The sequence below is a fragment of the Coffea arabica genome, chromosome 4e (assembly GCF_036785885.1).
Source record: "Coffea arabica cultivar ET-39 chromosome 4e, Coffea Arabica ET-39 HiFi, whole genome shotgun sequence".
Lineage (NCBI taxonomy): Eukaryota > Viridiplantae > Streptophyta > Magnoliopsida > Gentianales > Rubiaceae > Coffea > Coffea arabica.
The window spans coordinates 15,621,567-15,645,701 of NC_092317.1; the positions used below are offsets into that span (position 1 = coordinate 15,621,567).

General features: G+C 41.0%; 2 protein-coding genes across 2 annotated transcripts; both read right to left on the reverse strand.

Annotated features, from left to right (window-relative positions):
• Positions 1-509: 509 nt before the first annotated feature.
• On the reverse strand, positions 510-4,038 carry LOC140005496 (uncharacterized). Its single transcript, XM_072046497.1, has 3 exons — positions 3,230-4,038; positions 1,224-3,086; positions 510-540 (listed from the first exon to the last, which is right to left on the reverse strand). The coding sequence occupies exons 1-3, from the start codon at positions 4,036-4,038 to the stop codon at positions 510-512; spliced, it is 2,703 nt and encodes a 900-aa protein (XP_071902598.1).
• Positions 4,039-18,012: 13,974 nt separating this feature from the next.
• LOC140005498 (uncharacterized) lies at positions 18,013-21,883 on the reverse strand. Its single transcript, XM_072046498.1, has 3 exons — positions 20,890-21,883; positions 18,727-20,518; positions 18,013-18,043 (listed from the first exon to the last, which is right to left on the reverse strand). The coding sequence occupies exons 1-3, from the start codon at positions 21,881-21,883 to the stop codon at positions 18,013-18,015; spliced, it is 2,817 nt and encodes a 938-aa protein (XP_071902599.1).
• Between the last annotated feature and the right edge of the window lie 2,252 nt (positions 21,884-24,135).

Below are 24,135 nucleotides of genomic sequence, written 5' to 3' on the forward strand. Positions count from 1 at the left end.
CATCTCCCGGTGGATCATATCATGAAATAGGGTGGTCATGGTCCTTTGATAAGTAGCTCCGGCATTTTTTAGACCAAATGGCATCACTCGGTAGCAAAATGTGCCCCAAGGGGTTATAAAAGCAGTCTTCTCCCTATCCTCTTCTGCCATCAAAATCTGGTGATATCCAGCGAAACAATCACAAAAAGATTCAATCTCATGCCCAGCGGTATTGTCCAGGAGAATGTGAATATTTGGCAGAGGAAAATCATCTTTAGGACTGGCCTTATTGAGGTCTCTATAATCAACACAAACTCGCACCTCTCCATTCTTTTTTGGGACAGGAACTGGATTCGAAAGCCAAATAGGGTAATGGGAAACAATGATAATGTTGGTTTTGAGCTATTTTTCAATTTGCTCCTTTATTTTGAGGCTCATATTTGGTTTGAATTTTCGGAGTTTTTGTTTTACGGGTGGAAAAGTAGGGTCTGTGGGCAACTTATGCACTACCACATCAGTTGAAATACCAGTCATATCATCATAGGACCATGCAAATACATCCTGGAGCACAGTAAAAAATTCAAGCATATCCTTTTTCTGCCTCTCATTCAAATGAATACTAACTTGCACCTCCTTAACTTCATCTTTAGTGCCAATGTTAACCTTTTCTGTTTCTTCCAGGTTCGGTTTTGGTTTCTCCTCATATTGTTCAAAGTCCTTTGCAAACGAATCGAATACCTCCTCATTATCACTCTCGCTTTGGAGCTCGGATTCCCAGACCTCCAAGTCGTGAGTGATATAGAGATTGCCATTATTGAATTCCATAATAGTGATATCCAAAGGGTCAAATAGTTTTATTTTTGGCCATCTGAAAGAATTAACGAATGTGGGATAATAAGCAAACAAACATACAACAAACAAATGAACAAGCAATATGACAGAAATATAAACAAACGAATAAACAAATCAACATGACAAGAACAACTTGTGCATTTTCATAAAACCTTTGATTGAAAGCGAGAACAAAAGAAAGCAAGCGAGAACGAAATGAAAACTTAACAATATTTTCACGTGCAAACTTTAGTCAAAGGTAAAAATGCTTTCATTAGCTATTTACAGATGCAGAAGTATTTTCATGAATTCGCATGAATGACAAACCCCTTTAGGTTTACCGAAACTCCTTCTGAATGGGCAGAAACTCGGCTGTCCAATTGGAAATTGATCCTTCAGGGATGTCGGGAAACTCGGCCTCATCTGGGAAACTGTCTTCAAATGTTGCCCCAACGAACAATTGGGCCAAACTAGTTTCGATTCCGTCAACTGGGTTAATCTCTGATGTGATCACCTCGGTTGGTCGTGGAAAAGTATAATGCAGTGGTGGAATATCAAAGGCCTTTTGCCTGCCTTCTTTCTCTGCTCTCTTGCGTTCCTTCGTTTCTTTGATGTCTTTAGCGGTTGGTCGGAAACCCAAACCGAATGAATCCTTTTTCTCCACAATTTCCACTGGTTTCAGCATTCCTTGTAGATCACGTCCCAACCCTTTGTCAAACTCATATCCTCCGCAGATCATTTTCTTAGCGATCATGACACTGGCCTTTGACAGAGCTCGTTCCTCTTTTGTTATCCAACTAACAGAGACGATATCAGCTGTGCTATGAGGGGTTACTGTGGCGTTTCGGCTACTATCTTCTTTGGACCCAGAATCAGCAATCACGAGGCAATCCTCCTCGGCAAAGATAGTTATCAATTTGTCATTTACTATGAATTTCAACAATTGATGCAATGAAGAAGGCACAGCTCCGGACTTATGAATCCACGGCCTTCCAAGCAAAACATTGTAAACACTAGAAAAGTGCATAACTTGGCAGGCTATTTGAAACTGTGCCGGCCCCATCTCGACTACTAAATCTACTTCTCCTATAGGTTCTCTTTGTGCTCCATCAAAACCTCTAACTATGGTCGCTGAAGGCCTGAGCTTGATATCTTGCAACCCTAGCTTTTCCAAGGTACTCCAAGAACAGATATTAAGCGCAGATCCATTGTCAATCAACACCTTTGGCAAAATTTTCCCATTGCACCTCACAGCTATGTACAGAGCCTTGTTATGTCCGATGCCTTCCGCTGGTAACTCATCATCAGAGAAAGTGATTTGTTTTGTAAATAACACACTCCCAACTATATGTGAGAAATTAGCAACTGAGATGTCATTAGGGATTTGAGCTTTGGTCAACACTTCGAGCAACGCATCCCTATGCATATCCGAAGAAAAGAGCAGATCCAACATGGATATTTGGGCGGGCGACTTGCTTAGCTTCTCCACTACATTATATTCACTTCTTTGGAGCCTTTTAAGAAAATCCAAGGCTTTCTTCTCAATAATTGTTGGTTTAGCAGGCAGCTCGGCATTATTTGTTTGAATCGGAACGGTAGCTCCAAACGGACTTGCAATCCTCCCTGATCTAGTGACCACTGACACCTCTTCTTTGGCAATTGACTTTTCTCCAATTTGTATGACAGGTTCATCGTAGTTCCATGGCACTCGCTGTAAACTCAGAACAGGCTCCTGCTCTGGGAATTCGATGACCACTGGCTCCAAAGCCTTGCTTTCAGCTACAGTGAGATCCAAAATAAAAGGCCTTTTATCCTCCTCAAATGGCACCTCTATTACAAATGGTTGGTCTGTGACCCCAAACACCTCAGCTTCCCTTTCCAATTTTTGGACTTGCTCCTCATACTCTGCGTCGTCCAGAATGACCCCAATGGTATTAGTGTGTTCCGGCAAGGGGTTCCTATTTATATTCGGCCCTTGTGCCTCCTTTTTCCTGATTACAATCTCTCCGGCTTCAATCATATCTTGAATTCTATGCTTAAGAGCCTTGCAATCAACAGTTGAATGTCCGGGTGCCCCTGAATGATAAGCACAGACGGCTTGTGGGTTATACCCAACGTATATGCCATATGGATAGGTCGGAGGGGGTACCGTGCCAATCTTTCCGGCGGCCTTCAACTGGTCATACAATTGGTCTAGAGGCCTGCCTAAATCGGTAAATGTACGGCTACGGGATTGGTTGTAAGGTTCAGGAGGTTGAGGATGGCTATAAACAGGTCTATTTTGGGGAGGAAATCTTGCGTTATATGGAGAGCGATGTCAATTTTGGAGTGGATTTGGTTGAGAGATTTGAAAAGGGGCTAAAGGTGGGTTAGGATAGCTTGGGCGAGGTCGAGGGTGATGGATATTGGTAATATATACATGGTGCGGGTTTGAATAATAAGGGTAATGTGGTTGGTAGGTTGGATTGTGTTGATATCGGGGTTTGGGTGAAGGGTTCTGGTTCCAGATAAAAGTTGCCTCCTCCTCTTTCTTTTTAAACTGCGGCTTCTTTCCACTGCTCCCTTCCCTTGCAAACCTTCTACTTGTGATTTTAGGGCAGAGACGTTGACAATTTTTTCGGCTCTCACAAAATCATCATACTCTTCGAGTTTATTCACAATCGCAGCAAATGTACACCCAGTCATACGGAAGATTTCTTCGAAGTATGGAGGATCATGCGCCTTTATGAAAGTGCGAATAATTTCATCTTCAATCATCGGAGGCTCAACCTTGGCAGCTATCTTCCTCCATCTTTTGGCGTATGTCTTATGATCTTCAGATGGTCGCCTCTTGGTGCCTTCCAAAGTAGTTCTGGTCGGTGCTAGCTCACAGTTATATTCGTATTGTCTGATGAAGGCGTTGGACAGATCAAGCCAAGTCTTCACCTTCTCTGGCTTTAAGTTTGAATACCAATCGAGGGCGTCTCCTTCTAGACTCTCTGGAAATAACCTTAATGGCAAATTTTCGTCATCCACCGGTCTGCCCAACTTGTTGGCAAACAAACACAAGTGTGTCTTAGGATTGCCTGTACCATCATATTTATTGAACTTCGGGGTCTTGAACCCCACGGGCAGCTGTACATTTGGAAACAGGCACAGATCATCGTAGTCTAACACCCCTTGTTTGCTTAAACCTTGGCTTTTCCTGATGAATTCATCGAAACGATCCAACCGCTTAAGTAACTTCATATCAACCGGGGCAGACGACTATCCCATTTCTGGCTTGGTTTGAACAGTGTGCTCCGACGCAACAGGCTCTGCGGTAGTCTGATAAAAAGCTTGTGGATCCAGAGGCATGTTTGGACCACCTTGACCACCCTGAGGCTGAAATCCTTCCCCATAAGGAGGATAGAATGGAGGATTTTGAGTGTAAGTATACTGCGGGTTGAAAACTCCCTCAAAAGCGATTTGAATTGGAGGAATGACAAATGGTTCGGATTCCGGTTGTTTGACGGGCGCAGGCTCGGGCTGCACTCCACTACTAATGAGCTCGTCGATCAACTTCTTTTGGGCGGCCGTCTCAGACGCCATTTCCCCAAATTTGGTGAGCAATTCAGTCAACTGAACCCCGGGACTTGTGGCTTCCGGCTGGGTAGTTGCAGCGGTCTTATCAGACGATTCTGGTTGAGAACTCATGTCTACACGATTCCTTTGGGCTTTACTTCGGGATCGTGTAATAATGGGGCTTTTCCGAGAAGCTATTTTGAAACTTTACCTGAGGATGCAAAAGACATCTTTAGATAAACTAATCGTTACTAGCTTTCTGCAACTTATTCAAAAAAGAAAAAGAAAAAGACATGAGTTAGTGATTGTTCAAACAATTCAGATGCATGTCCTACGGGGGGACCCTTTTTGTGCCAAGGGTAGGCCTAGCATGATGCAACACCTTCGAAATGGGACCCGTAACACAAACCTGTTTTTGACAACAATTCCAAATGAGTGCAAAAGAAAAATCGCTTTCATTGATAAACTTGCCAATATTTACATCATGTCACGAAGACGATTCCGTACAAGATTGCCAAAACTTCTAAGCCTATCTAATACAGAGTCCCTGGTTTCTCTAGTATATGGAATTCTAATACGTTCAGCTTGGTCATATAATTCTCCGCATTTCCTTTTCAGCTCTTGACGCTTTTCTCGTTCATTTTCATACAATTGCTTGTTTTGCTCCGCCATCCCTTTGTATGTTTCGACAGACTTAATTAATTGCAGAATTTCCTTATCCTTTGCTTCTATAATGGCTTTCAACCTTCCCACCTCCTCGGTTGGTTCATCTTGTGTTTCTTGTGTGGCGGACCTTCTCACCCAATTTTCGTATTGCGGAGTGGTCAATCCCCTTTGTTTGAGTTCCGGAATGTACTTGACGCGTTCGTCGTCGGACAACGTTTCCCAGGCCTCATTAATAGGGGTCTTCCTCGAAATTTCTTTCGGACATATTCCTTTGTCGAAAATGATGATAAATGTAGTCAGATCAACTGCAGGCGGCACATCTTGGACTCGCCCTAATTGTCGGAGAAACCTCCTCGGATTGTATGCCATGATACCCTGAGTACCCAATAAAGGAACGAAATCGGATGCCTTGGTGCGAAGAACAGGTTTGACACAATTGGTCCAATCCAATACCCATCTAACATTTTGATTGGTCACATTCGTCAAGAAGTCCACAAACTCGGATGCATTACACGGCAAACTACTGCTATTAATCCTCTTGTGATGTGTGATTACCCAGTTATATCCGGACATTGGTAGACTCTCGGGAATAGACGGTCGTCTCATGAATTGCTCCATCCCCCATACATGTAAGATCAAATTTGAACCACAAAAGAACTTTTCCCCTCTCTGACAGGTAGTGCAAGCTACGAAGATATCCGCCAAAATAATTGGAACAATAGAACACTGTTTATCTTTTATTCCTAGAAACAAGTCATACAAGATTTTAGTGAGCTTAAAGGCTATCTTTTTGTCTTTCCTAGGGAAAAAATAGGTTCCAGCCATAACCAATCCATACACCCAAACTCTCTTTCGTTCCCATATTTCCTTGGAAGTAAATGAGAAATCTCCCAGGTGCCTCTCAAAACCATCCCTTAATGCGAATCGATCAAATAAGAACTTTACCTCTATATTTTGGTCCGACCCTTGAATCGTTGATTCCTTTAATCCGGTGAAACGATAAAATTCGACCTTGTTAGACACTAGTGGAAATATCACGGCAGTTCCCTGAATTGGCAAATTAAGAAATCCGGCAACCTCCTCAATTGTTATGGTCATTTCCTTTTTCCCAAGTCTAAATGCGGAATAAGTGGAATCCCACAAATGCATCAAGGCTTCTACCAAATAGCCATCGGACTTAATATCCTTGAAATCCCCAACGGGTCCTAATCGAGCGGCTACTTGGTTGATTTCACTAGGTGAAAGGAATGTGGGCCACCTTTGTACCTCCAACGGTACTACCAACATCTGTTGGACTCGGCGAGGGCTTTCCATCTAGGAACAAAAATCGGTGTCAAATACCTTACCTACGGGTCCCACTTCTCTGGTTAAACATGAATTTAAACGTGTAAATCCCAAGATAGGGTTAAATACCCACGGGAATATAGGGTTGGCTTATCCCTAATGTGGGATTCCCTAAATGGCATTCCCTTTCTATGGTTTATGCGTGATGCCTGTTTATTACAGCAGTAAAATATGCAATTTGAAATGAAACATGACCTAAGGGCCCCTTTATTTGCCAGGGTAAGCCTAAAATGATATGACATTATTAATTTATGAACGAAATATGCCAAAATTTCTTAAACGTGCAGTAGCCTATCTACAAGGGTAGGTTCTAAAAGAAGGTCATGCCAGACCTCTTATTTGCTAGGGTTTGTGAATGCAATGGGGACACAAAACCAAAAAAAGTTAGTTCAGATAGATAAATACACATAACACATTGTAGCAACGAAATCAATACAAAGAAATAAAGCAATAAAAGGGAGAAAGGGGTTGGACCCCTCCCCTCGTGAATAGTGTCCCTAATAGGGTAAGACAGACGCTATCCTAGGTAAAACTATAATGGATGCATGAGGTTTGGGCTCACTAATGCATCTAGACTCGATAGGTTTTAGGTTCCCGAGCCTTCAGACTTAGAAACCAAAGGTCATCAATCCCAAGGTTCTTTGTCGGTGGCTCGAGCGATTCCCCAGACACTGCTACGCACACGTCGTGTCACGGCCACATGTCTGAGTGAATCTATCAAAAATCCCTCAATCTTCGACTAAAAGTTAAAGGCTATTAGCCCAAAGTTTAAAGCGGAAGATTGAGTGACCCCTCGAACCATGCTACGCACACGTCGTGTCACGGTCACATGTCCAAGTGGGTCACCTAAAATCCTAATAAGGTGGAGTGGCGTGACAAGCCATTAAAAGAAAATAAATGAGGGGTAAAACTTAAAGCGTATGCACGTATGCTAGTGCTCGTTTGGAGGGGAGGGATCAAGAACCAACGCGAGGCTCTAGGGTATGTCCCCCACCCAAATGCAATGCAAAGCGCGAGATAAAACAAGTACAACATACATTCAAATAACCAATCATACATACATGAGTGAGGGAGTAGTTTGATACGCGCGCGAGGCAAAAAGTCCTAAAAAGGAAAAATGCAATCCTAAACATCCAAATGCTATGCATAAAAGGGTAAAAAAAGGAAAAGAATAGCTAAATCAAATGCTTGGACCCACTTAGGAAGTCCCCAGTGGAGTCGACAAACTGTCTCGCCCCACTTTTTGAGATGTGAAAGTGGTGTGTGGGATATGTATGTGAACGTGTGTGAAAATGAAAATAAAAGGCCGTGGGATTGTGAAATGCGACGGTTTGGCCAAACAAAGTTTAAAAAAGGGTTTTTTTAATGAAAAATGGAGTCGCCACTTGGTATAGAGTTAGGGTGTACCAAGTCACCCAAAAAGTGATTTTTTTTGGAAAAGAAAAGGGAACAAACCCTTTTTTAAAGAATTTTTTAGGTCTACGCAACCAAAGAATGGGATCGGGGGTCACATTTGATAAGGGAGAAGGCAAAGGCAAAGCCTAAGGCACTCCCTTACCCTAGCCAAGGCTAGTTGCGTGACTTAGCCCCACTTTTCCTAATTCTTCTACCCAAAATATGTGTTGCATGTTGGATGTGACTAATGGATATGAAAAAAAAATGCAATCCTAAATCTAAAATGTCTCTTATGAGGCTTTTTGGTCCCAATCACATGAGTTGTGATGGCCAATAAGGAAAACTCTCATAGAGGTCATGGGTAATGCAAATGAGGACCCAAATATGAATGCAAGTGTGAAAATGTAAGAGGAATGCAAAAATAAAATACCATAAAAACACAAATGTAAGTGCAAGTGTGCCAATGAAAGAAAAGTGCAAGTGTGCAAATGTAAGAAAAGTGCATGTGTGCCAATTGAGAAAATAAAAGTGTTTGTGTGCAAGTGGAATGAAAACATGGTATAATAGTAGTAAATGCATCTAGGTACAATTGGGTGCAATTTGTGAGGTAGAAAATAAATAAGTGATAGGGAAAGAAGATAAATGTGTGAACATGGCATGAGGAGTGAGAAAAATATAAGTAGTGAGAAAATGTAAAAAAATGAAAAAAAGTGATATGGTAAAATGGAGGTGCACGAACCTAGAGGAGTGCATCAAGTCGGGTACGGGAATGACTCCTAACTTCATGATTTTGATTTTCCCTTTGATTAGAAGGAAGAACTAGCGTGCTAAGGCTATTTTGCAGCCACACTCGCTCGTTTCCCTTACCGAAAGGGGACTCTCAAACAAATGTACCCTATAACTAGCATGAGGATGCAAAAGCCTAAAATGAAGGGGAAAGGATTGGAGGATCATGCCAAATGCTAGAAAACTAAGAAAAAATGTATGAAATGTAGTGAAACATGCAAGTATGTACTAACGAGAAGGGGCCCTATTAGGTCTAGCGTTGGACTAGCCCATATCTACGCTCTCTCACAAGCATTGGACTTGCAAGAGCTCGAGGGGACAACCATGACTAGCATTGGACTAGCCACGGTTACGTGCATTTGCATCCATCATACACATATGTAAGTAATGTGCATAATTAAAGCAAGTAGACATGTAAGCACGTAATTCACATAACACATAAGCATGGTATCTAGATGCAAGGCCTAAGAAAGCAAGAACACATAGCAAGAAATCATGCAAATCACACTAATGAACCTATTACATTGGCTAACTAAAACAAATGGGGAAGGGGAAAAGTGAATAAAAATGCTCTCCAAGCCCTATCTATTACAAGCCAAGAGGTGTACACATACCCCATAAAAGAATAACTTAATAAAAGCAAAAGTAAATGAAATAAATGAAAGGAATTAAGGAAAGGCAAGGAAAACAAAGTAGACATGCAATTCTCACTTAGCACGTTGGATCACATAGAGAAATAAAACCATGGAAATAGAGGTTACCTCCCTTGCGATGGTAATGAAATGAAGGAAATATTAGCTTCAAAACAATAAAAGGGTCAAGGCACCACTTTAATCAAGAAATAATCACAAAAGATAAAAGTAATCATGAAATTGAATCAATTAAATCATGTAGACAACCCACATTTGGAAAGTCAAGACAAGAAAGGACTTGATTGCAAAAATTAACGAAGCTTTGGGGTCAAATTATAATCAGCACAAAGATTCGGGGTCACAATTAAAGCAAAACAAAGTTAGGGGTCTATTTGCAATTCAATTAAAGACCCAATTGAAAGAAATTAAAAGTTTATAGGGCCATAGTGCAACAAAGGGAGACTTGGGGGCCAAAGTGCAATGCCAAAGAAAAATTCCATGCATGCAACGAAGGCTAAAGCCTTCTTTACTTCTGCAGTTTTCTGCTGCAACATTGCAGCTCAATTCACTCAAGTGAATGATTGCGCACTAACTCATCATTTAGTTACCAAACCCACACACATTTCCCAACATCATTAACCAAAGATGGATGACTACCCTCTGTATCCCATTCGATAGAATCCAATCAATGAAACAAGAAACAAGCACTCGCACAAGAGAAAATGCAGCGAGAATTTCTGCAATCAACAAAACAAACAAACAGGCTGCTGTATTTTTTTTAGCCGAAACCCATCTATGCGTGGAGTTAGTAGCCTGCCGTGCAATGGCTTCCTAAACTACAGACTTCATGAGCTGTAACAGATTGTGAAAGATTGCAGCAAAAATGAAAAATAAAGAAACTTGCGGCATGCAAAAATTGAAATAGCATTCTGCAAATTTCCAGCTACAGGCCGAAAGATTATCATGAGAAAAAATGGGAATGAATGCTTAGTGATTTGTCCATCCAAACTTCAAACTAAATAATCACACAATACAAATTTGACATCCAAACAAGCAAAACATAAAAGCAAACTCATGCAAAAAGACACGAAGAAGCTCATACATTCTGCAAATTCCAGCCACCATTCTTTCTACAACATTTCTCCAAGATTGGCTCTACCCAAGTATAAACCGAAAGGAAATGGAGTCCAAGCCGAATTATGCAGCTGGTCAATCACACACATTCAGGTAAACTCCAGCAGATTCCATGCACTTATCGACTAGAAACCAACAAGAAATCACAATTCAACAGGGGAAATATCACAGGAAACAAAAGATTAGAGCTCAAAACTTTCCCCCTTATACATTTTCTTCTCGGCTTCGCAAGTAAAAAAAAAAGAGGACTGAGTGCTTGCATTTGCATACTCCTAATGCCAAAACTTCTAACACAACAGGTTTCTTTTTTTATTCTAGTATTTACAACAGCTCAAAACTCAACATCTAACAGAACCAAAAGACTTAGGATGGGACCATGCAATTCTGGAAAATTTCTGCTATTGCAGCCGTAAACAACAAAGCATCATTTTTATCAAAAAACACAAACATAATCCATCTAAATATGATAGAACGTGCACTGAACATTCAACAAAAGAAATCAGCAACAAATGGCCAACCACAGCAGATTCTAACTCGCAAAACGAGAGGACAGATTCTTGATGAACATGAAAAAAGAGAGGGAAGATAAACGATGAAGAACATTAAAATTTCCACAAGAAAAGTCACGGAATACATGCTTTGAAAGCTTAAAGGATCTACGCCTGAAGAGAAACTAGAGCTTAAAAGAAAGAATAGCTTACAGTGATCTCTTTTTTGTTGGAGATTCACCACTGATGATGGCGGAATGAAGCCCTCTTGGTTTCTTGCAGAAAAAACACCAGATTCCTCTCCCTTCCTCCTTGCTCTCTCTCGCTGAAAGCTGCGTCTTTTCTGTTCTTAAAACCTGGCCGTCGCCTCTACTATTTCATTCCCTTTATCCATCCCCAGATTCTCGCTCTCTCCCTCTCTTTTTCTCTTCCTCACAATCTCAGCCGCCACACTTTTTCTATCCCTTGCTTCGTTCCTCCCTACTGCCCAGCCGAAGCTCTCCTTTCTAAACCTAGCCCGTTCTCAGCCGTCATGCCGTCACACCCTTTTTTTTTTTTCGTTGCGGCTGCTGTCTTCTTATATTTATACCAGACAACACCTCTCAAACCCTCACCTCAAGGGTGAGGATGAAAGTGGAGATTTCTTTTTCAACCCAGGCCATCCGATGAGCCTATGATTTTTTTTTCAAACTTCTGCCCTGCTGCCGCGATTTTGCTGCGCGCAGTTTTCTCTCTCTCTTTTTTTCAATCACTTAATTAATAATACCAAAATGACAATTTAAACAAACTTAAATAAAATATACCACATTAGTAACCAAAAGATAAAAAATAAAAAACTAAGATTTTCCTCTTTTTCCTCTTTTCCTTTTTCTTTTACTTTTTTTTTCAAAGAAATAAAACATATCTTTCCCCAATTTTCTCTCTTTCTAGCAAAAATTTATGCTAAAAGTCTTATAATAATAAAAATAAATAAATAAATAGCTAAGAGAGCCCAAAATGAATACAAAATACAACTAAAAATAAAATAAAAAATAAAAAATAAAATAATAGATAATGATAATCTAAAAATACTAAAGTGCTATATAAATGCTAAAAGTCTAAGAACCAAAAATCATGGAATTAAGAGAATTATTGCTAAAAATAAAAACAAAATTAGGATAAAAATTATTTTAAAATTTGGTGTCTACAGTTTGCCCCTATTTGTCTGAGTTTTGGAAAAACTTGAGACAAAGAAGTAGACACCAAATACTTACCTGTGTTATTTGACCACAAAATGATTCCAACGGACAGTGACCCGAACATGAATTTAAAACGGGAATGACCCGAACAGGAATTTGAAATGGGACTGACCCGAACAGGTAATTTAAAACGGGACTGACCCGAACAGGAATTCAAAACGGGACTGACCCGAACAAGGAATTTAAAACGGGACTTAAAACGGGACTGACCCGAACAAGAAATTTAAAACGGGACTGACCCGAACAAAAATTTAAAACGGGACTGACCCGAACAAGAAATTTAAAACGGGACTAACCCGAACAAGAAATTTAAAACGGGACTGACCCGAACAGGAACAGGAATAAATAAATAAAAGTCTAAGAACCAAAAATCATGGAATTAAGAGAATTATTGCTAGCTAAGAGACTGACCCGAACATGATTTAAAACGGGAATACCCGAACAGGATACAACTAAAAATAAAATAAAAAATAAAAAATAAAATAATAGATAATGATAATCTAAAAATACTAAAGTGCTATATAAATGCTAAAAATAAAAATAAATAAATAAATAGTCTAAGATAATGATAATCTAAAAATACTAAAGTGCTATATAAATGCTAAAAGTCTAAGAACCAAAAATCATGGAATTAAGAGAATTATTGCTAAAAATAAAAACAAAATTAGGATAAAAATTATTTTAAAATTTGGTGTCTACAGTTTGCCCCTATTTGTCTGAGTTTTGGAAAAACTTGAGACAAAGAAGTAGACACCAAATACTTACCTGTGTTATTTGACCACAAAATGATTCCAACGGACAGGAATTTAAAACGGGACTGACCCGAACATGAATTTAAAACGGGAATGACCCGAACAGGAATTTGAAACGGGACTGACCCGAACAGGTAATTTAAAACGGGACTGACCCGAACAGGAATTCAAAACGGGACTGACCCGAACAAGGAATTTAAAACGGGACTTAAAACGGGACTGACCCGAACAAGAAATTTAAAACGGGACTGACCCGAACAAAAATTTAAAACGGGACTGACCCGAACAAGAAATTTAAAACGGGACTAACCCGAACAAGAAATTTAAAACGGGACTGACCCGAACAAGAAATTTAAAACGGGAATAACCCGAACAGGAATTTAAAACGGGACTGACCCGAACAAGAAATTTAAAACGGGACTGACCCGAACAGGAACAGGAATTTAAAACGGGACTGCACTGGGGAGGTTTAAACAATAAATTGAGTTTTTACCTGGGAGTGGTTCAAACTTTTTTGTACCAAGAGGGAGATTTGATCTCTGTGGCTGAAGTGATAGCTGATGTTGTTTCTTATGATCAAATTTTGCCAATAACATTATCACTTCGTCTTTGCTTACTGGGGAGCTGTTTCTGACATCGATTTAGGTGCGAAAAGGAGAGTGGTTGTTTTCGTTTGTAAACGTAACGTTCCTGCAAGAAAGAAGAAATAATGGACTTGTCACCATCATTTGATCCGGTTTGCCTTGAGAATCGTGTAAACATGAGTCTTGTGATGCTTTTGCCTCTGTTTTGCGGCGTCTAGCTTAGTCGAACTTGTAATTTTGAAACCTTTCAATTTCTGAGACTGATAAAGTACGTATTTACCACGTCACCAAATCTATGTAGCAGCTTTGTTGCATTTTACCCACTTTAGTAGATGATTGAACCCCTTATCCTTGCACAAACCCTAGGGTTTATCATCCATTCGAATCCCATGGTGAAAGAATGATGCATGAAAATTTGTCATATAAAAATCAATGATATATGCAAGATGATTCCTATGTCAGGCAAAGATGAGCATGTAAAAAAATGCAGACAACCACAAGCAGTCGAACGCAAATAATCGAGAGAAACCAAGAGGTTTATAAAGATACATTTTGCAACAGAATATTTGTAAAGAAAAATACAAATTTGGCCAACGAATATCATATTCAAGACTTTGGATATATTTGCTTCGGATTTCAATACTGGTAGAAGTGTCACAATCATGAGGGAAAGTCCAAATGAATCAGGTCACCAGCTGTTCCTTCTCGTGCTCGTCTTGTTGAGAAAACCTGCCTTGGCGCCCTTTCGGGTTTTCACCAAGGTTGCCCCCACCCTTTTTGTTTTTGTTTTGTCTTTTCCTTTTCTTTTCCCTTTTTTTCTTTTTTTTTTCTTTTTCCTTTTTCTTTTCTTTCGAGGCGCCCTTTCGGGTTTTCACCTAAAGAACAATGAAATATCTCAACCATGATCGACTCAGAAATATGAGTTAAAGATTTCTGGCATCAGTAAAATGCACTTCCCTTGTGAGATTAGGCGAAGGCATTATGGACATCACTTGCCAGTTGATTAACAAATTTCCTAATAGAAATACAACAAATGACGAAAGCCAGGACTTTGGGCTTTGTAATGAGGTCAGGTGGGGTGCTTTTCAAGAAAAGTTGAGGCTTGAAAGCGAATTTTTGATGCGAGGCGAAATAACTTGAGATTGCAATATTTTGAAAATGTCTCCGATTTTGAACGAAACTGAGGAAAATTTGCCCCAGTTTGATTGAATTTTCTCTCTTTGCATTTTCTTTATTGCATTTTCCTCACTTTTGCATTTTTCTTTAAAAACTAAATTTGCCCCAGTGTGGGGTTCTCTTTTCTTTTTGATCATCTCTCTTTCAAAATAAATTTGTCCCAGTGTGGGGTTTGCAATTCTCAGGGGTTATCAAGTGAAAATTTGTCAATTCTGATGGCTCAAAGGGGACAAGTAGAGATAAAATGTTTTAAGTGTAAAAGAAGATGGCCTGACTTGCATTTCGCCGTTTGCATGAATTTCTAAAGAAAATTTGCATGATCAAATGAAAAACTTCTTGCACATGTCTGAGTTGATGGGTTGAGGGAATGTTCGTCCATCCATTTCTGCCAAAATAAGTGCTCCGCCAGGTAATACCTTTTGGACAATGAACGGCCCTTGCCAATTTGGAGCAAATTTGCCTTTAGCTTCATCTTGCATCGGCAAAATTCGCTTTAGTACTTTGTCTCCTTCTTCGAATACACGCCGATGGACTTTTTTGTTGTAAGCCCGGGCCACACGTTTCTGATAGCACTGACCATGACAGATAGCAATGAGCCGCTTTTCATCGATCAAAGTCAATTGCTCATGACGCTGCTTTATCCAATCAGCCTCCTCCAATTTAGCTTCCATGAGGATTCGTAGCGAAGGAATTTCAACTTCAGCTGGTAACACAGCTTCCATTCCATACATGAGTGAATATGGTGTTGCCCCGGTCGATGTCCGGATAGAAGTCCGATACGCCATTAATGCATAAGGCAACTTTTCATGCCAATCGCGATGCCTTTCAGTCATTTTGCGAATAATCTTCTTCAAATTCTTGTTTGCGGCTTCTACAGCTCCATTCATCTGAGGCCTATAAATGGCAGAGTTGCGGTGTCTGATCTTGAACTGCTCGCATAGTCCATCTACCATGTCATTGTTCAGATTCTTGGCGTTGTCTGTAATAAGCGTTTCGGGTACTCCAAAGCGACAGATGATGTGATCTCTCAAGAAATTGGCAACTACCTTCTTCGTTACATGTTTGAATGACTCCGCTTCAACCCATTTGGTAAAGTACTCAATTGTCACCAATATAAATCGATGTCCATTTGAAGCGGGAGGATCAATTGTACCAATCACGTCCATACCCCACATTGAACAGGGTCATGGGGCGATCATACTATGCAATTCAGTGGGTGGAGCATGTATAACGTCACCGTGCATTTGACATTTTATATATCTCCGGACAAAATCTATACAATCACGCTCCATAGTAAGCCAGAAATATCCGATTCTCATGATTTTCTTTGCTAGCAAATGGCCATTCATGTGAGGTCCACAAACGCCACTATGCACTTCTTTCATCATATATTGAGCTTCATCTTCATCAATGCACTTTAAAAGGTTCAAATCTGAGGTTCGTTTGTACAAAACTTCTCCACTCAAGAAAAATTTTGAAGCCATTCTACGCAGAAAACTCTTGTCCTTTGTACTAGCATGCAGAGGGTAAGATCCAGTTTTGAGAAACTCCTTAATATCATTATACCAAGGAATATTGTCAGAGGACTTGTCTACAACCCAACAGTGGGCAGGCTTGTCTTGAAGTTGAATCTGAATAGGTTCGATCCTCAATTCATCTGGATACTGGATCATAGAAGCTAAGGTGGCCAAAGCATCAGCAAATGCATTTCGGGCTCGCGGGAGATGTCTGAACTCCAAATTTTGAAATTGCTTGGCCAGAGTGAGCAAACTACAATGGTAGGGCAAAATTTTTGAATATTTGGTTATCCACTGCTTCAAGGTTTGGTGCACGAGCAAATCTGAATCACTAAAAACTATCAACTCTTTGATTTCCATTTCTAAAGCCATTTTGAGACCAAAAATGCAGGCTTCATATTCAGACATGTTGTTTGTGCAAGCAAATTGCAATTTGGCAGCGGCAGGGTAGTGCTTCCCTTCAGGTGAAACCAAAACAGCTGCAATTCCAGCTCCGAGAGAATTCGAAGCTCCATCGAAGAAAAGCCTCCATTCAGAGCTTTGCTCACTTATATCGTCTGTGGCGCCTACAAATAAGACTTTCTCATCAGGGAAATAAGTATGAAGTGGTTGATAATCATCGTCCCTTGGATTTTCTGCCAAATGATCAGCTATAGCTTGCCCCTTGACAGCCTTCTGTGAAGTGAAAATAATATCGAACTCTGAGAGAATTATCTGCCATTTGGCCAGACATCCAGTTAGCATCGGCTTCTCCAAGAGATACTTCAAAGGATCAGATCGGGAAAATAAGATAAGTGGTATGGCTCAACAGGTAGTGTCTCAGCTTTTGAACTGCCCAGGCCAATGCACAGCAGCTTTTCTCAATGAATGAATAATTAGCCTCATACTGCGTGAACTTCTTGCTTAAATAGTAAATGGCTTGCTCCTTCCTTCCAGAGTCATCATGCTGCCCGAGGACACAACCAACTGCTTCTTCAAGCACAGATAGGTACATGATTAATGGTCGACCCGGCTTGGGTGGCACCAAGACTGGCGGATGTAACAGATAATCCTTGATTTTATCAAAAGCTTGTTGGCATTCTTCACTCCAGTACAATGGCACATTTTTTCTCAACAATTTGAACAACGGCTCGCATGTGGCAGTTAGCTGGGCAATGAATCTCCCAATAAAATTGATCTTTCCTAAGAAACTTTTCACGTCCTTCTGAGTTTTCGGTACTGGCATATCTCGAATTGCTTTGATTTTTGCTGGATCTATCTCTATGCCTCTTTTACTGACAATGAAGCCCAACAATTTACCAGCTGGTGCCCCAAAGGCGCACTTTGCAGGATTTAGTTTCAAATTGTACTTTCGCAACCTTTCGAATAGCTTCTTCAAATCAACCAAATGGTTCTCTGCCCTTTTAGACTTGATTATGATGTCATCCACGTAGACCTCCATCTCCCGGTGGATCATATCATGAAATAGGGTGGTCATGGTCCTTTGATAAGTAGCTCCGGCATTTTTTAGACCAAATGGCATCACTCGGTAGCAAAATGTGCCCCAAGGGGTTATAAAAGCAGTCTTCTCCCTATCCTCTTCTGCCATCAAAATCTGGTGATATCCAGCGAAACAATCACAAAAAGATTCAATCTCATGCCCAGCGGTATTGTCCAGGAGAATGTGAATATTTGGCAGAGGAAAATCATCTTTAGGACTGGCCTTATTGAGGTCTCTATAATCAACACAAACTCGCACCTCTCCATTCTTTTTTGGGACAGGAACTGGATTCGAAAGCCAAATAGGGTAATGGGAAACAATGATAATGTTGGTTTTGAGCTATTTTTCAATTTGCTCCTTTATTTTGAGGCTCATATTTGGTTTGAATTTTCGGAGTTTTTGTTTTACGGGTGGAAAAGTAGGGTCTGTGGGCAACTTATGCACTACCACATCAGTTGAAATACCAGTCATATCATCATAGGACCATGCAAATACATCCTGGAGCACAGTAAAAAATTCAAGCATATCCTTTTTCTGCCTCTCATTCAAATGAATACTAACTTGCACCTCCTTAACTTCATCTTTAGTGCCAATGTTAACCTTTTCTGTTTCTTCCAGGTTCGGTTTTGGTTTCTCCTCATATTGTTCAAAGTCCTTTGCAAACGAATCGAATACCTCCTCATTATCACTCTCGCTTTGGAGCTCGGATTCCCAGACCTCCAAGTCGTGAGTGATATAGAGATTGCCATTATTGAATTCCATAATAGTGATATCCAAAGGGTCAAATAGTTTTATTTTTGGCCATCTGAAAGAATTAACGAATGTGGGATAATAAGCAAACAAACATACAACAAACAAATGAACAAGCAATATGACAGAAATATAAACAAACGAATAAACAAATCAACATGACAAGAACAACTTGTGCATTTTCATAAAACCTTTGATTGAAAGCGAGAACAAAAGAAAGCAAGCGAGAACGAAATGAAAACTTAACAATATTTTCACGTGCAAACTTTAGTCAAAGGTAAAAATGCTTTCATTAGCTATTTACAGATGCAGAAGTATTTTCATGAATTCGCATGAATGACAAACCCCTTTAGGTTTACCGAAACTCCTTCTGAATGGGCAGAAACTCGGCTGTCCAATTGGAAATTGATCCTTCAGGGATGTCGGGAAACTCGGCCTCATCTGGGAAACTGTCTTCAAATGTTGCCCCAACGAACAATTGGGCCAAACTAGTTTCGATTCCGTCAACTGGGTTAATCTCTGATGTGATCACCTCGGTTGGTCGTGGAAAAGTATAATGCAGTGGTGGAATATCAAAGGCCTTTTGCCTGCCTTCTTTCTCTGCTCTCTTGCGTTCCTTCGTTTCTTTGATGTCTTTAGCGGTTGGTCGGAAACCCAAACCGAATGAATCCTTTTTCTCCACAATTTCCACTGGTTTCAGCATTCCTTGTAGATCACGTCCCAACCCTTTGTCAAACTCATATCCTCCGCAGATCATTTTCTTAGCGATCATGACACTGGCCTTTGACAGAGCTCGTTCCTCTTTTGTTATCCAACTAACAGAGACGATATCAGCTGTGCTATGAGGGGTTACTGTGGCGTTTCGGCTACTATCTTCTTTGGACCCAGAATCAGCAATCACGAGGCAATCCTCCTCGGCAAAGATAGTTATCAATTTGTCATTTACTATGAATTTCAACAATTGATGCAATGAAGAAGGCACAGCTCCGGACTTATGAATCCACGGCCTTCCAAGCAAAACATTGTAAACACTAGAAAAGTGCATAACTTGGCAGGCTATTTGAAACTGTGCGGGCCCCATCTCGACTACTAAATCTACTTCTCCTATAGGTTCTCTTTGTGCTCCATCAAAACCTCTAACTATGGTCGCTGAAGGCCTGAGCTTGATATCTTGCAACCCTAGCTTTTCCAAGGTACTCCAAGAACAGATATTAAGCGCAGATCCATTGTCAATCAACACCTTTGGCAAAATTTTCCCATTGCACCTCACAGCTATGTACAGAGCCTTGTTATGTCCGATGCCTTCCGCTGGTAACTCATCATCAGAGAAAGTGATTTGTTTTGTAAATAACACACTCCCAACTATATGTGAGAAATTAGCAACTGAGATGTCATTAGGGATTTGAGCTTTGGTCAACACTTCGAGCAACGCATCCCTATGCATATCCGAAGAAAAGAGCAGATCCAACATGGATATTTGGGCGGGCGACTTGCTTAGCTTCTCCACTACATTATATTCACTTCTTTGGAGCCTTTTAAGAAAATCCAAGGCTTTCTTCTCAGTAATTGTTGGTTTAGCGGGCAGCTCGGCGTTATTTGTTTGAATCGGAACGGTAGCTCCAAACGGACTTGCAATCCTCCCTGATCTAGTGACCACTGACACCTCTTCTTTGGCAATTGACTTTTCTCCAATTTGTATGACAGGTTCATCGTAGTTCCATGGCACTCGCTGTAAACTCAGAACAGGCTCCTGCTCTGGGAATTCGATGACCACTGGCTCCAAAGCCTTGCTTTCAGCTACAGTGAGATCCAAAATAAAAGGCCTTTTATCCTCCTCAAATGGCACCTCTATTACAAATGGTTGGTCTGTGACCCCAAACACCTCAGCTTCCCTTTCCAATTTTTGGACTTGCTCCTCATACTCTGCGTCGTCCAGAATGACCCCAATGGTATTAGTGTGTTCCGGCAAGGGGTTCCTATTTATATTCGGCCCTTGTGCCTCCTTTTTCCTGATTACAATCTCTCCGGCTTCAATCATATCTTGAATTCTATGCTTAAGAGCCTTGCAATCAACAGTTGAATGTCCGGGTGCCCCTGAATGATAAGCACAGACGGCTTGTGGGTTATACCCAACGTATATGCCATATGGATAGGTCGGAGGGGGTACCGTGCCAATCTTTCCGGCGGCCTTCAACTGGTCATACAATTGGTCTAGAGGCCTACCTAAATCGGTAAATGTACGGCTACGGGATTGGTTGTAAGGTTCAGGAGGTTGAGGATGGCTATAAACAGGTCTATTTTGGGGAGGAAATCTTGCGTTATATGGAGAGCGATGTCGATTTTGGAGTGGATTTGGTTGAGAGATTTGAAAAGGGGCTAAAGGTGGGTTAGGATAGCTTGGGCGAGGTCGAGGGTGATGGATATTGGTAATATATACATGGTGCGGGTTTGAATAATAAGGGTAATGTGGTTGGTAGGTTGGATTGTGTTGATATCGGGGTTTGGGTGAAGGGTTCTGGTTCCAGATAAAAGTTGCCTCCTCCTCTTTCTTTTTAAACTGCGGCTTCTTTCCACTGCTCCCTTCCCTTGCAAACCTTCTACTTGTGATTTTAGGGCAGAGACGTTGACAATTTTTTCGGCTCTCACAAAATCATCATACTCTTCGAGTTTATTCACAATCGCAGCAAATGTACACCCAGTCATACGGAAGATTTCTTCGAAGTATGGAGGATCATGCGTCTTTATGAAAGTGCGAATAATTTCATCTTCAATCATCGGAGGCTCAACCTTGGCAGCTATCTTCCTCCATCTTTTGGCGTATGTCTTATGATCTTCAGATGGTCGCCTCTTGGTGCCTTCCAAAGTAGTTCTGGTCGGTGCTAGCTCACAGTTATATTCGTATTGTCTGATGAAGGCGTTGGACAGATCAAGCCAAGTCTTCACCTTCTCTGGCTTTAAGTTTGAATACCAATCGAGGGCGTCTCCTTCTAGACTCTCTGGAAATAACCTTAATGGCAAATTTTCGTCATCCACCGGTCTGCCCAACTTGTTGGCAAACAAACACAAGTGTGTCTTAGGATTGCCTGTACCATCATATTTATTGAACTTCGGGGTCTTGAACCCCACGGGCAGCTGTACATTTGGAAACAGGCACAGATCATCGTAGTCTAACACCCCTTGTTTGCTTAAACCTTGGCTTTTCCTGATGAATTCATCGAAACGATCCAACCGCTTAAGTAACTTCATATCAACCGGGGCAGACGACTCTCCCATTTCTGGCTTGGTTTGAACAGTGTGCTCCGACGCAACAGGCTCTGCGGTAGTCTGATAAAAAGCTTGTGGATCCAGAGGCATGTTTGGACCACCTTGACCACCCTGAGGCTGAAATCCTTCCCCATAAGGAGGATAGAATGGAGGATTTTGAGTGTAAGTATACTGCGGGTTGAAAACTCCCTCAAAAGCGATTTGAATTGGAGGAATGACAAATGGTTCGGATTCCGGTTGTTTGACGGGCGCAGGCTCGGGCTGCACTCCACTACTAATGAGCTCGTCGATCAACTTCTTTTGGGCGGCCGTCTCAGACGCCATTTCCCCAAATTTGGTGAGCAATTCAGTCAACTGAACCCCGGGACTTGTGGCTTCCGGCTGGGTAGTTGCAGCGGTCTTATCAGACGATTCTGGTTGAGAACTCATGTCTACACGATTCCTTTGGGCTTTACTTCAGGATCGTGTAATAATGGGGCTTTTCCGAGAAGCTATTTTGAAACTTTACCTGAGGATGCAAAAGACATCTTTAGATAAACTAATCGTTACTAGCTTTCTGCAACTTATTCAAAAAAGAAAAAGAAAAAGACATGAGTTAGTGATTGTTCAAACAATTCAGATGCATGTCCTACGGGGGGACCCTTTTTGTGCCAAGGGTAGGCCTAGCATGATGCAACACCTTCGAAATGGGACCCGTAACACAAACCTGTTTTTGACAACAATTCCAAATGAGTGCAAAAGAAAAATCGCTTTCATTGATAAACTTGCCAATATTTACATCATGTCACGAAGACGATTCCGTACAAGATTGCCAAAACTTCTAAGCCTATCTAATACAGAGTCCCTGGTTTCTCTAGCATATGGAATTCTAATACGTTCAGCTTGGTCATATAATTCTCCGCATTTCCTTTTCAGCTCTTGACGCTTTTCTCGTTCATTTTCATACAATTGCTTGTTTTGCTCCGCCATCCCTTTGTATGTTTCGACAGACTTAATTAATTGCAGAATTTCCTTATCCTTTGCTTCTATAATGGCTTTCAACCTTCCCACCTCCTCGGTTGGTTCATCTTGTGTTTCTTGTGTGGCGGACCTTCTCACCCAATTTTCGTATTGCGGAGTGGTCAATCCCCTTTATTTGAGTTCCGGAATGTACTTGACGCGTTCGTCGTCGGACAACGTTTCCCAGGCCTCATTAATAGGGGTCTTCCTCGAAATTTCTTTCGGACATATTCCTTTGTCGAAAATGATGATAAATGTAGTCAGATCAACTGCAGGCGGCACATCTTGGACTCGCCCTAATTGTCGGAGAAACCTCCTCGGATTGTATGCCATGATACCCTGAGTACCCAATAAAGGAACGAAATCGGATGCCTTGGTGCGAAGAACAGGTTTGACACAATTGGTCCAATCCAATACCCATCTAACATTTTGATTGGTCACATTCGTCAAGAAGTCCACAAACTCGGATGCATTACACGGCAAACTACTGCTATTAATCCTCTTGTGATGTGTGATTACCCAGTTATATCCGGACATTGGTAGACTCTCGGGAATAGACGGTCGTCTCATGAATTGCTCCATCCCCCATACATGTAAGATCAAATTTGAACCACAAAAGAACTTTTCCCCTCTCTGACAGGTAGTGCAAGCTACGAAGATATCCGCCAAAATAATTGGAACAATAGAACACTGTTTATCTTTTATTCCTAGAAACAAGTCATACAAGATTTTAGTGAGCTTAAAGGCTATCTTTTTGTCTTTCCTAGGGAAAAAATAGGTTCCAGCCATAACCAATCCATACACCCAAACTCTCTTTCGTTCCCATATTTCCTTGGAAGTAAATGAGAAATCTCCCAGGTGCCTCTCAAAACCATCCCTTAATGCGAATCGATCAAATAAGAACTTTACCTCTATATTTTGGTCCGACCCTTGAATCGTTGATTCCTTTAATCCGGTGAAACGATAAAATTCGACCTTGTTAGACACTAGTGGAAATATCACGGCAGTTCCCTGAATTGGCAAATTAAGAAATCCGGCAACCTCCTCAATTGTTATGGTCATTTCCTTTTTCCCAAGTCTAAATGCGGAATAAGTGGAATCCCACAAATGCATCAAGGCTTCTACCAAATAGTCATCGGACTTAATATCCTTGAAATCCCCAACGGGTCCTAATCGAGCGGCTACTTGGTTGATTTCACTAGGTGAAAGGAATGTGGGCCACCTTTGTACCTCCAACGGTACTACCAACATCTGTTGGACTCGGCGAGGGCTTTCCATCTAGGAACAAAAATCGGTGTCAAATACCTTACCTACGGGTCCCACTTCTCTGGTTAAACATGAATTTAAACGTGTAAATCCCAAGATAGGGTTAAATACCCACGGGAATATAGGGTTGGCTTATCCCTAATGTGGGATTCCCTAAATGGCATTCCCTTTCTATGGTTTATGCGTGATGCCTGTTTATTAAAGCAGTAAAATATGCAATTTGAAATGAAACATGACCTAAGGGCCACTTTATTTGCCAGGGTAAACCTAAAATGATATGACATTATTAATTTATGAACGAAATATGCCAA